General features: G+C 36.2%; 1 protein-coding gene across 1 annotated transcript in view; it reads right to left on the bottom strand.

Moving 5' to 3' along the window:
- MED13L (mediator complex subunit 13-like) overlaps nt 1–14,036 on the bottom strand; it is a 195,119-nt gene that overhangs the window by 170,768 nt on the left and 10,315 nt on the right. The window contains 1 exon segment of the mRNA XM_009320204.1: nt 12,340–12,577. Coding sequence (XP_009318479.1) covers nt 12,340–12,577 — 238 coding nt within the window.

Below are 14,036 nucleotides of genomic sequence, written 5' to 3' on the forward strand. Positions count from 1 at the left end.
GGGGGGCGTGGAGAAAAAGCAAACAAACATCTTTCCCAGAGGCTATATAACACAGGTTTGCTGCTAAGTTTACTACTGCAGAATAAATAAATAAAAATGTAAAATAATTGTAAAGCCACAGAAAGAACTGAAAACTGAGCTCATACAGATTCCCATTCAATTCAGAAGTTATTTCCTCAACGATAGTAACGGGGTTTTTCATACATATAGTCAATGTATCTATAAGCATTATGATCTTTTGGTTAGATTGTTAACGCACAATAATCTGAGCACTTTAATTTGAGAAGTTGCTAAAACACAGGATCGGCCATACTAAAAGCTGAACATCTCTCTGTGGCACAAAATTTAGACAGCTGTCTAGGACAGGACATGCAAGTAAACAATGCAGCGTGCTTTGTGTAATGTTTGCTCACCAGTTATACACATATTGTGGGCTTACTGAGAAACTTTCAGGACAAGGCCAGGCAGGAACCCGTATACCAAAAAGGGAGGCGTTAGGAATTTGAGTACCATAATGGTTTTTTTTTTTAAACTAAGCAGTAACAGTCTTGCAGGTAAAACATTTTTCTTTCCACTTTCCATGCCTTAACTGTGGTTTACAGCAAAAGAAATAATAATTTTAAAAAATGTAATGCTTACTACAGTCTGGTTTAGTTTAGGAAAAAGGCGGGGGGAGGGACTTAGCAATAATTCTGCATACATCTGAGACAGCAGATATCTGTCTAGAAGTTATACATTTCAATGGATAGCTTATCCAGGTACAAAAGTCTCTCTAGAGAGATCTCTGAAACACATTGCTGTTTATTACTCTCGCTTTACCTCATCCGCTTATTAGCTCCTGCACAAACTATTTCCCAAAGAATGGGAAAGGGAACAGACGAGTGGGAACTCCTCCATTTGGACTGTAAAACTCTTCAGGGTATAAACTCTAGCTCTAAGTTTGTGCAGAGTCTAAGACAGAGGATCAGAGGACCTTACTTAAGCTGAAAGCACAAAAAAGCCAACAGAAAAGAAGAAGCAACGATGTTGACATCACTTCAGGACACCACCTCACATTTTTAGCGTGTCCTATTAAATAGCCCAGCATTTCACTTATCTCAATCCTTTTTCACATTGCTGAATTACAACAATTCACCCCCAAATATATAGTTTCTGCATATACAACATAATACTTCCATATACTGCAATCTACATAAAGAGATACGGTTCCCCACATGAAGCTTACGGTGACGTTCAACGCAATACACAGCGCAAAGGTGAAATGGCACAAAGGTTTAAATGGCTTGTCAGGCTTAAAATTGAACTACACTTCCTTCTCCCAGGAGGCAGAAGTGTATCAGTCTCTTCCTTTTTTTTTATTTGTTCTGAAGTGACTTACCATGAAGAGGAAACAACTGTCCATATTAACAGCTAAAAAGTTGCAGCATATATATACTTTCCACTTACTACTGAAACAAGGACAGAAGAACAACCTTTGCTTTCTTTTGCATGAATGAAAAAAAAAAAATCTTGTTTCTATAATTGCTCTTGTTGTGTTGCAGCAATGAAAAAAATATTACTTTGGTTTTAAAAGAAAATCAGAATTGGACTACCAATTGAGAGCTGCTAAGGACAGCAACAGAATCCATACGTTATTTTTAAGTTATTCAAAATATAATGCTAGTACAAAATAAAAATAAAATGTTACCTTACAATAAGCCGATTGCACATTAAAGTAAACCTATACAACTTTTGTCAGAAACACATATTCCTCTTGATAAGCAGCCTTTTAAAGTGGCAGAATTCCCAGGCATACTCAGGAATATCACTGGGAAGAGTAGGGTTTTCAGTTAAGCCTTTCATCATTCTATCCCAACCCAACATAGTCCAACATCATATCCATCGCTTCACCAGAAGCCGAGAACATCAATCAAATACAACAGCCATACTTGCTTTATAATCACACCGCTTATTACCATGGTATTATCAGAAACAGCATCCTTTTAATACAGGGGAGACAAAAAAAAAAAAAAAAAGACAGGGGAGACAAAAAAAGACACACTTCCCCCTCATTCGCCTTAGAGAGCAGATTCCAGTGAATTTTGTTGACATATGTTGCAAAATATTGCACAGAATAAATTTTCTTGAACTCAGAAGGAGACAAGAGATTTAACTTCCATTCCCCAGTTGGTTAACCAACTCTCCAGAACCATAAACACATAAGACTATAAGCCCTCCTGTTCCCCCTGCAGACACAATAATAATTTTCATACTTCCCATCTCTTTAGAGAGCATTAAAGAATACATATGAAATTCTTCAAGCCATTCAAGTAAAAAAAAAAAAAAAGCCACTGTACAATGATACTTTCACCACCTATGATTTGAAGTTTCCCTTGGCTGTAAAAAAGGTATTACTTATGTTTCAGAAAAGACAGAGCAACTAGAATGTCATGGAACAAGTTGAATTATAAAAAAAGAAATATTTTCTAGAAAACATAAAGAGAGATATTTTTTTCTTGGAGTTCTGCTTGGAAACTGCCATACCTGCCACCTTCCATTCTTCCTTCTGAGACCAAGTTTATCAATATACACTCCTGAACTTCACACTTAAGTTTCTCCAGAAATTTGAGGTGCTAACTTTGCCTGCTTATTTGTTACTAGCCACCCATCAATTTCTTACACAAATTTGTAGCATTTCCATTTGACTCCTTTGTCCACTGACTATTTCAAATGTCCCAAAAATTTTGTGAAAATCCAGGAAAAGACTGGCAAATACTGTACCACCAGAAATAAGGACTGCAAAGGTCTTTTAGCAAGAATGGCTATTTTCAGGCCACAGCTTTTTCATGCAGAGGTGTGTACTTCAAACTGTAGCAATGGGCCACAAAGGGCAACACCTGAGTTTAACTGTGCTAGATCACAGAAGTAGCAGTGTCTCGTTCCAAGTCACAATTTCGGATGGTAAGAGGCAGAAGCAAACTAAGCGAGCTGAGGGCTGTAATGCTCCAAACCTTGTCATCAGCTGTAACAGAAACAGTGGACTTGTCTCACACCAGCCTGTACCTGAACTAAGAGAATACAAAGACAATTGAAGTGCATTCTTATGACTAAAGGGAACACAATAGTCAATTTTCTGATATTGGACAAACTGAGCACAGGTAGCTTTGTTACAAGTTATGCTTACGCTGCTCAGTTGAAAGTGAAAAAATTTAGAAGGTGGTTTAGATCAACAAGAATACAAAAACATTTCAGTAGCATGCCTTTACTCTAGTGTATATTTTTCCTTCAAACTACTTAAACGTTAAGTATTGAAAAAATTAAATTTAACACTGTTTCACTGGAAGTTCTAGTTGTCATTATATGAGTGACCGCAACACACAGTTGTTTGGGTTTTTTAAACAAGGAACTAATATTTAACTAACAGCAAAACTCCACCCTTTTCTTTTCCTATCGAAACCCACAATTCCCATGGGCAAAGAGCAAAGGTAAGAGTTGAACCTCATTCTTAAGCTATTCTACGTGCTACAGCTCGATTGTTTTGCACTTGCTCCGCCTCTTAATTCTATGCAAGAATATTTTTTTGTTTGCATATTTATGGCATGCTGTTTTGGAAATGACGTATTACCACCTCAGCATGCCCTGTAGTTTCAAATAAACATTAGGAAACAGACTTCATGTTTCAAAACCTTCATTCTCAGTGTACCATATTGCTGCTTAAATTTCATGGCCAATCACTGACATACTGAACCATACATCAAACCTTATTCTAAATTGCCATATGTACATGTTTCTAGGTGTCCAATCTACTGGTAATACAGATTACCATCAAATGCTTGGATAAGTAAATGCACATGTATAATTAAGTCCACTTAAAATGAAACTAGTCTCAGAATTGGGGCATAAGATTTTTGTATCAAGATTTATAAACTTTAATAGGAGCATTGAAATAAAGTAAGTAACTTTTATGTAATGGAAAACATACCTCTCTAAAGAGAAACTATGGGTTAACTTTAGAAGAGGCGTGTTTCTATGTTTTCTATTTGCAATCCAGTAGCATGTGTATGTCACTAGACGTTCACTAACTATTCTAAATATGGCATTACCAAAATGCAGTTGTATGCAAATTTTTAATTATTATTTTTTGAAGGTGGCATTTCATCTGTTTTTAAAGATGAAATTTACCACTAGAGCTTACCCTGTGCTCTTAGGATTACTCAGTACATGAAAATACAAACATCAGTAATGAGCTCTATTAATGCAGATTTCACTTCTAGCTAACTTAGATTTACCTCTCACAGTTAAGTGAGTTCATTTCACTGGGAAAAAAGATTCCCTGAAGCAAAAAACATCAACTACTGTGGATGATATTGCCCAACACATTGCTGAAAAATAAATTCTACTGATTGGATTTTTTCATTTTCCCCCCTCAAGCAGCACTTTTAAAAATACAATCTTTTAATGATTGTTTAATTTTCATATAACTAGAACATAAATCCTTTACATACAGCTTTGCTGCAGCTGCAGTATAATGTCTCATTTTTCATGGAAAAAAACTAATTACGTGGTTCGCTGAGTTGCCTGTGGTAACACATCAATTTTATTTACATTCAAAAGTTGGACTTCAGTTTGGTCTCAACACTCTAGTTAATTCCAAGCACATTTTATACAATAGTTCTCTCCAATTCATTAGTAATACCTCACTCTAGCTTTTATTTGAAAAGGATTCTGAGCTATTACAATCTTGTTTCGGATTTCCAGCACTTTCTGTGCGGTACCACATTTGTAGTACCAATTCTATTCCGCCCTTAAATGTATATGGTTTGCTATGAGGTCTAGTCTTACTGAAACAGTTCTGCAAAAGAATCAATAAACGGTCACTACAGAATGCAGCTATTAACATTTCACAAGGCATGCCAATTCATTCTTCCACAAAAACACAACAGAAAAACAGTAACTATTGCACGGCCAAAAAAACTTAAAGATAAATTACTCAACATTTCAACTATTTCAATTGAACTAAGCTTCTATTTTGAAAGCATGAAGATTAAAAGGAAAAAGTATGGTATTCAATAGAGAATTTCTTGGCTTTACCTTCCATCAGTGTCTTTCAATCCTTTTTCATAAGGTAATTTGTTGCAATTAACAGTAAAGCCTCCAAATTCCCAAACATGAAAAGATTTAAAATGTTAATTCTTGGGAGATAAAAAAAAAGAAAGATTTTGTATTTTTTGGTTACCTTTTAGACTTAGATATTGCAGACTGTAAAAAGGCAAAAAATGCAGTATGTTAGAATGGTACATCATTGACTAGAATTGATAATGAATTCATGAATGCCATATGTATTCATTTGATACTGCTCTGAACACTGAGATTCACTGTTAGTGTTGAGAGAAAAACCACTGAAGAAAATAAGAATTAAGGAAAAGGTAAGCGCAATCTGACTTCTAAGTGGAATACTCAGATTTTAGATTTTTTTTTTTTTTTAAAAACAACTCATACCCTTGTTGTCTATAACCATAAACCAATTTTAAAGTAAAAAAGGGGGAAGAAGTTGGGCTGGTGGGAAGAATATTTATTTGAAAAAGAAAACAAAATAAAATGAAGACATCCTGCCCAGACACAATAAGGCTCTTGTCAACTTCATGTGTATAAAAGGAGTTGGCATTTTCCCATGAAGCAATTCCTTAATCCCAAATGATGGCATAATAACCTCATTTAATATGCCTCCTAAAAAGAAAAACTTTATTTTGTCTAAACTAAACTTCAACTGGCAATCACCGGACACCAATTAACAGTGTCAAATATAAGGGTCACAGAACAATTCTGCAAGCTGAGAAAGTATGAATTTGCTTTTAAATCTTATCTTCTTTCCAAAAGAATGTAACAGTTTAACTTTGTTTTCATGTCTTTGGAAATTATCTATGCTAGGCAATTAAGAAAATGCAAATGACTTATCTTATTGAAAGTAATCAACCCAGAAACAGACTTTTCAGTTAACTTAATATTCCAATAAAGTCTTCTGTCATATGAACCTACTTGCTAATTCCACTCTTAACTCAAGAACCAGCAATTAACCATTTTCAGATTTCACTTCAAATTATTAATAAGTGGTACTCAGCTGCTTGATATTCATAGCTTCTTTTTAAATTGAAAGCCTTCAAAAATACTTCCATTTCAGCTCCTGTGAGATTCCTTTTATTCCTTGTTCGTAAACTGCTTTCCCATATATCAGCTGGTCTCATTCTAAATAATACTGAGCATGCCAATAGTTTGGGGGTTTATGTAGTTATCTAGAATACATAAAACAAATTGTTGTAATACACATTCCATGCCTGTACACCCTTCAACTAAGCCTATCAAAGCAGGAAACAAGGAGATAACCTTTTGGTAATTTCAAGAAAGTATCAAAGCTAGCCATAATGCAATTTCAGCAGCAAAACGCTCCCTTCTTTCCCACTTTCATGACCTCACAACAGAATGAAGGATTTAAGAGCACTCCCACTAGAAGCAATACTATTAATTTGTATACCCATTTCACAGGAAGGGGTGCTTATTCTTGATTTTACGCATTGCTTCACACACTTAAAATATGTTTCAACAGACAGGAACATCTTCTCATTCAATAATTAACATATCTTGCTATACAGCAGCTAAGAACATACTTTGTATCTCAGGAAAGAGTTCTTAATTCGTTACAACTACAGTAAATCAAACAGTACCTTGAAGGAACCTCAAATAGACTATTTTAAATTGAAATGGAAAGTGAAGGAGACTTTTCACTCCTCCTTTATCCTCTTTTATATTAGCAGAACAAAAAAATTTTTTCTTCTTCAAAATTCAAGTTTTCCATTATTTTTCTTTAAATCCCTAATAAATACTGAAAAACACCATCTATTTAACATATACGGTTAAACATTTACTTAATTTAGAAAACCTAACTGATAAAATACAATTCAAAATCCGGAAGTTAATAAGTGAGCATCAAGAACCCTACTTAGCTGTAATAAAAATACCTAAATTGAGCTCTGGCAAGTTATTCTTCTCAGGAAACATGCTTGAAAACATAGCTGGCACGCTCCATTTTCCTTTACATGAAAATCTACCCATCAGCAATTTGCAGGCAGAGAAACAAGAGCAGAAATTAAGTCTGGGCCACAACTATATGGTCTAACGTGGATGTCTTGCAAAAAGTCCTTCCTACAGCTAACATTTTTTCATCTGAACGTTTATCAGCACATGGGGATTACAACTGCATCAGCCCAATATGCCGAGAATTCATAAACAGGAATGAACTGAAGCTCCATGTTTTTCCCGTCACAGATCAAATTTTGACTAGATTTTTACACTTAGCAAACTGTGAATATCCCAAACAATAATCTTTCAGGAAAGATTTACCTAATTAATACAAGATAATCTATTCTTCATAAGAGTTTCCATCAAAATCCTGATGTTCTACATCCAGTATAGTACAAAGGTTATTAGTATCTTTTTTTGGGGAAGCACCTCCAGCAATTAATGGATCAAGTGCAATATACCAGACAATACATAAAAACAAAGGCTTTGGCTCAAAATAATTCAACCCGCAGAAAAATAGTAACATTATAGATACCAACTTTCCTTCACAAGCCCTTCCCCCTACAACAAAAAGGTTGCATGGGAAGACCTGTCAATCTGATCTATTTAAGGGGAAAACGTCTTTACATAAATTTTAAGTGAGAGCGAGTCAAGAGTTAACTGCAACTTTACCAACACTTCAAGGATGATTGTCCCAAGAGTAGCAAGATGCTAAAATTGTATTTATTTTCTTTTTCACAGCTCTGTAGTGTTTGGCTTCTATTTTGAAACTATATGATGAAGCACCTGTCACAATACAGGTTTTCACTTCTGTGCCATGCATTGCTTAAGGCCAACAACAACGGCTGGAGGGTACAGGTGGGTGTCTGGGGTTTCTCACTGATGCCCTAAGTTCTTCACATTCGTTTGTCTTGTCTCCATAGATTCACAGAGGAACACACATGACGGCAATCCCAAACACCTACCAGAATCAGTCATTTTAGGCAAACAAGTTGATAGTTCTTTAAATGAAACTGCATCCTTCTATCAAATGCCCAGAATCTTAGTTACTCATTTTCAAGGTGCTGGCTAACATTTTGACAGTCTTCCAGAGTCCACCTCCAGGGTCAAGACTATATTCTCAGTAGTAATGCACATCATAATGCCTGCACTGTTCCTGATAATTCAAGTATTCTGTACCACAGATGCAACAAAGCTGAATATATCCATAAACTCAATATGCAGATTACAAGTTTATAGACAAAACTGTCAGACAAAAAGGTTGTTTAAAATGTCAGACATGTATTCCTTGCAAAAGCAAAGAAGGCAACTAAGGAACAGGTATCACCTGCTTATAATCTATGTGGAATGCATAGGGTACACAAAAGCGGGGGGGGGAAGGAAACCCAAGAGTCAAGTATAAATTCTCTGTGGTGCTCCAGATGGTATTTGGTCACCAAATGCAAATGAGATCACCGCAACTTGCAAATCTACAACTTTCCTGTCAAAAAAACTGCCAACAGTAAGATACTACCTCCTCTCCATTCATTTCTTCTGTAGAATTTACAAAAGAATATCTTTATGGGAAAAAGTACAGCAGCTGTAACACTTGTCAAACCTCTTCAGGCAGTAACATCATTAAATAGCATTTATTCTTGAGAAAACAAAACTTCCGCAAACTAAAACACTCCCAACTTTTTCAAACTTGTAAAATCGCTCAATTTCTTTCTCCCACTCAGTGACCCCATACCAATTAGTTTCTTTCACTTGGGACAGAATAAAGATCTTTGGTCTTTCTTCAAATTTAAAATCCAATCATTATAAAAACCAGAACACAACAGCTGAGGCTGGCAGGAAAAAGAAATGTAGGAGTATGTGCAGGAGACACACCTCTGAAATTCACAGCTGTCTAGCTAATCTAACTACTTAACTGATCTATAGCTGTTCTGCAAATAATTGTTTTTACTTAATCTCCCATGACAGCATTTAATTATCTGCACAGTTTTGGAAAGCTACTACATAAACAACTGTTCCTAGTACCTCCTGTTTATCGCTACTAAGCTGTTTTCCCTATGACTGTTTGAAATTTTTTTTATTAAAGGCAGATTGTTGTTTCCAAAATCATCTATCTTGAATGTTATAAAGATAAGGCAACCCACACAGTTCATATGCAAAACTTTAAAAAAGTGTTTCTGAAAGAAAAGTCTCAGTTTGGAGGTGTCATTTATTTAACAAAAGTACTAAATGTCATACAATATTATTTGAGCGAGTCTGTTATTCAGAAAAATCAATAATTCTAATTTAGACTTGAATGAATAAATGATAAAGACTTGCATTTAAGTTGCCACTAAATTTTTATTACTCTAATGAAGATTTCACTTTTAAAGCACAAGTCCTAGGTAGGAAAAGAGAAATCCAAAACATTGTGAGCAACTTCACACTTGGTAAGAATTCATGATCTTATTAACAGCCATTATTTCCTAAAGTTCCTACATCTCAAAAGAGAGGATTTGTAAGGCTAAAAATGTTTCGGATAGACTCTAGTCTTCCACTTGGATTTGCAGCATCAGTTTTCTGGGACTTGTGCTCCTCCTAAACGGACGAGTACAAACACAAAAATCAAAGCTCTGGTCATTGAACTATAAGCTACTGACCACAGTGACAATCCAACCCGTACGAACAAGATTTTAAGCCAATACAGCTTATTTCATGACTAGGTTATACCAAAACAAACAGCATCCTATCGTGGCTCAGCTGACAGGCAAGTAAATTGCTATGCTTCAGTAACTTACTTATTTTCTGTTTGTATGCCCACATGCAAAGTCCTTTATATTTTCAAGAGCATGTAAACTCAGGAAACTAATTTCAGTTATCAAATATTTCAGTACTGTGGTCTGCTTGTACAAGAAAAAGCAAAATAACCTTGTTTCTTCTGCCTTGCTGCCGCATGAAACATCGAACATTGTCCTTTGTCATATTTCAAGGAATCAATGTACATAAATGCCTCATTCTGGGAGAATTTGATGTTCAGTATTTTGTCAATACTGACGTTTCAACTCTAATTTAAACTACTGAAAAGAGCAAGACAACCCTATCGGCAGTAAAATTTATAACACTTTTACAATTAACTATTATCTGATCAGTCACTACAAGCGTTTCAATGTGCTTTTAATATAGAACAAGTAAACCTATCATTATGAGACTTACACACATTACAAGAAATTCCAAAATCTGCAGTGGAAGGGAGAAGAAAAGGAGATTACTTCCCAAATTCTTGTAGGGTCCTGACAGTTAGCAGGAGCATATTTCTTCTTCTTTCAAATACCATGCAGTTCATTCGCCTAAATGAGTTACGCAGTCCTCCTTTCTCCCTCTCCAAACTCAACTTTGCATCTCTTCACATCCCTCTGCACAATCTTTTTCTTTCAGATGTTTTTACTTTAATTTGAGAGCGCATTGCAAATAAGGATCACTCAATGATAGTGCTATTGTACCAGGGTAGACATACCTTTTCAGTGCAGCTGGCTGTAGCGTTGTGAAACACGCTACGCTCAGACTGTTTTTTCAGTGTGATAACTGCTGCTGTTGACACTTAAAAAACAGTGCTCTTGCAGACAATTTTCAGATTTAATTCCACTTAAAAATTATTGTACTGAAGGCTCCAGCCCGGATGCTTCATAAAATTTTGGACCAGGCAAAAAAATGTGTCAAAGTGATCCTATTCTCCATTTGCTATACTCTGTCCCATACCATACTCAAGCAGGTTCAGCTATTCGTACATTTAAATACTTCACCATACCATTACCACTGGAATTAGCATTATATTGTTGTAACCAAGGTGTTAGATATAAACAAGCTACATCAATTTACAGTAGAAACAGGAGCTATCACCTGCAACTCCCCTCAAATGAAAAGACACTTAAGTCCCACATACTGCATTTGAAATATTAAACAAACTATATTTCACAAAGAGAAAAGTATATATTATTAAAGCTTTGCTGGGTAAGTAGAAATATTACCCATGCCTTCATTCAAAACAGGTGCCTCATAAAAAATTAACATCAGTGGAATGGCTTGGTGCAGCGCTTCTGAACCATCTCTTTAATTATACATAATCACACAGCTACCTGCATGAAATGCGCCTAAAGATACACAGTGTTTCATATCTGTGATTTCACAGGCTATATTACCAAATAAACGATCTGGTGTTCATGGAAGTATAAAGTTTGTAATGGTTTGAAGAAAGGTGGTCAGAACAGGATAACAAATAAGAAAATGAACATAACATAACCCAGGACCAAAACAGTACGTGGTAGAGGTAGGGAGATAAAGGACAACTAAAGCACACTTGATAAATACAATATTCTATATATTTGAACTGGCATACAAATTCTACCACCAAGTAACCAGAAGGTCTAAAGGCTACCAGGATGAAAATTTATTGTAAAAACCAAGGAACTGATCCTTATTATTGGTTTGGGGGTTTTTTTAATTACTATTATTGTTCCAGGATTAGTGAACTTTCATTGTTTTCATCCAAGACATGAGAGGTAAAATAAGAGACAGGTATTCATGCAGTCTAATAAAATACCTTTTAAAAGTTAAAGTTTTCAGGCAAGCTAGGTCTACTCAAAGCAACAATACATCATTGAAAAGGAATTAATATATAGTGGATTGTCATAGCCAAAAGAGATCACAACAGATAAAGTTAGTGGTGGTGTATAATTCTAAGGCTCCACATTCTGGAGGCACTGAGGACAATCAAATGGCATAAAATTTACGATCACATGAACTTATCATTGTCACCTTTGTCCTACCTTCCCCTTTCTTCCTTTTATTACATTCACCCGTTGCAACTTGCTGCCATTTACGCTCAAATCCTGTAGCATGACCAACGTGGCAAGTTCTGACCTTGCAGATTTACCTGTGGTGCCGTGGAGTTTACCTGACTCTGTAGTATAGGTGGTTTATTCCATCAACTATTACCTTATGCCAGAGTTTATTTTCGTTATTGTTATCCTTTGAACTAGAATTTACTCTTACAGTGCATCTGAGATTTCACAAAAATCTAAGTAATGATGTTGGATATAGTCTTCTAAGTTCTTTCAAGTTTTATTTTGCATTTTATCTGTGGATCGCTTGCAGCAGCAAAGTCAAATTTACAAGCTTTTTTTTTCTTTAGGTCTTAATACATAAGTTGTGACAAAAATCACATATGGTAGCAAGTTAAAGCCTTTAATGACAGAGTTCCTTTTTCACTAGGAAAAATATAAATAAATCAAGAAACAAAGAAGGAGAATAACTTACTGTGCAGTTCACGATGTATCACATCTACAAGATTTGGTTCATCTCCCCACCAGAATATCCACAGTTCCTTACAATCCGGTTTGACGTCACGGCGCCACACGCAAAGCAAATTGGCCTGCAAGCAGCGGATGAAGCTGAGCAGAATTGGGTCATCCTGTGCTGGGGCTGAAATGATAGGGCCACAGTCCCCATGACCTTCAAAATTGTACCTACGCCATTTGATACCTGTAAGTTCAGCCTATGGAAAGGGGGAGAAAAAAAAAAAAGCCATTAAATCACTCTGTCTCAAAATTTAGTTATATTCATAGCACTGGTTTGTTTCATTTTCATTGTTCAATTCAAGAATTTAGTTCTAAGCATCCGAAGTTAAAAATATCCTCCTATTTCCATATTTTCCTCTTTTCCCTCCTCGAGGAAAAAGGAAAACAATTTTAGAAACAGTACTGAATAAACCTGGCTTACCCTTGCATTTAGGTTTTTCACCACAACCTGACTCATTTCCAGCAGATTCATTCATTTCTAACCTTACTGTTATCTTACTATAATCTTACAAATTAGAAGGGGGGGGGGAAGACACGACACACCCCACCCCAAAAAACCCAAACAAACAGGGAGAGGGAATAAGGCCCATTCCCTACATGCTGTTTGGTGGTCAGGTGAGTTCAGTGTGAGCTCAAAAGTTGACCACTTGAAGGTCAGAAACTGAAAGTACTACAGAACGTAAGAAAACAAGTGACTTACTGAAAATGGTGAAATAGTTTCATATTGTGATGTTACAGGTTTACCACACACGCTTTTTATTTTGCTTAAATGCACAAAAACAGAATATGGAAAGTTGCCATTTACTGCCTCTCAACCAGACAGAATTCTCTTATTAACCATCAAGGAAGAATAAAAAGAACAGGAAAATGACTACCCAGACTTTTGGGAAAGGTTTTCTTCTACACACGTTGAAAAATCTGAAGGAACATAGGTGTCCCACTGCATAGCAGCGTGAATAAACAACTGCCAGGGAAGAAGCTGCCAAAGTACTCAAACCATGAAAGATTTGGCAGCTAGAACCAGGTCAGCAGAGTAATGGTTCTCTTTTTTTTTTTTTCCCTTCTCTTTTCACCTTTAATAGCAGATACTCACAGCTGTCACATACAGTTTCCCTTCTCCTCGGAAATGTCCAGATTGCTATCTTGTTATCTACTTCTATTACCCTACCCATTACACTCTTCCTCTCCCCTGCCTGCTGCCTGGTTTCCCCTCTCACTTTTCCTCCACTCCAGGTTTGTCCCTATGACTGTTGCTGCATTCTCCTTTCTCTCCACCTTCCACTGGCTCTGGGAGCCTCCCCAGGACACAAGGGAGAATACTCATGTGACTTTCAGTCTAGCGAGCGTGAGTATCATTATCAAATAAAAAAGTGGTATGTATATACTCTGTGTTCACAGTGGGCTTGTGTTCCATGTTACCACATTCTCACTGCTGTTATTCCCTCTACTGCTTCATTTACTGTATTCACACCTTCACTTTGCCGCTCAGAAATAGCTGGTGTGCTCAGCTCTAAAGTGGTCCTACAGGAAAAGCCAGCTGGTCTACAGCAACAAGCTGCAAAAACTCAAATACAGCATCTACACCTTTGACAAAAAAAGTCATTGCCAGGGAGAAGAGGAATGACACAGCAGTGGAAACACTAGCTGTAGGAATGC

This window comes from Pygoscelis adeliae, unplaced genomic scaffold, assembly GCF_000699105.1.
Source record: "Pygoscelis adeliae isolate BGI_AS28 unplaced genomic scaffold, ASM69910v1 Scaffold483, whole genome shotgun sequence".
NCBI lineage: Eukaryota > Metazoa > Chordata > Aves > Sphenisciformes > Spheniscidae > Pygoscelis > Pygoscelis adeliae.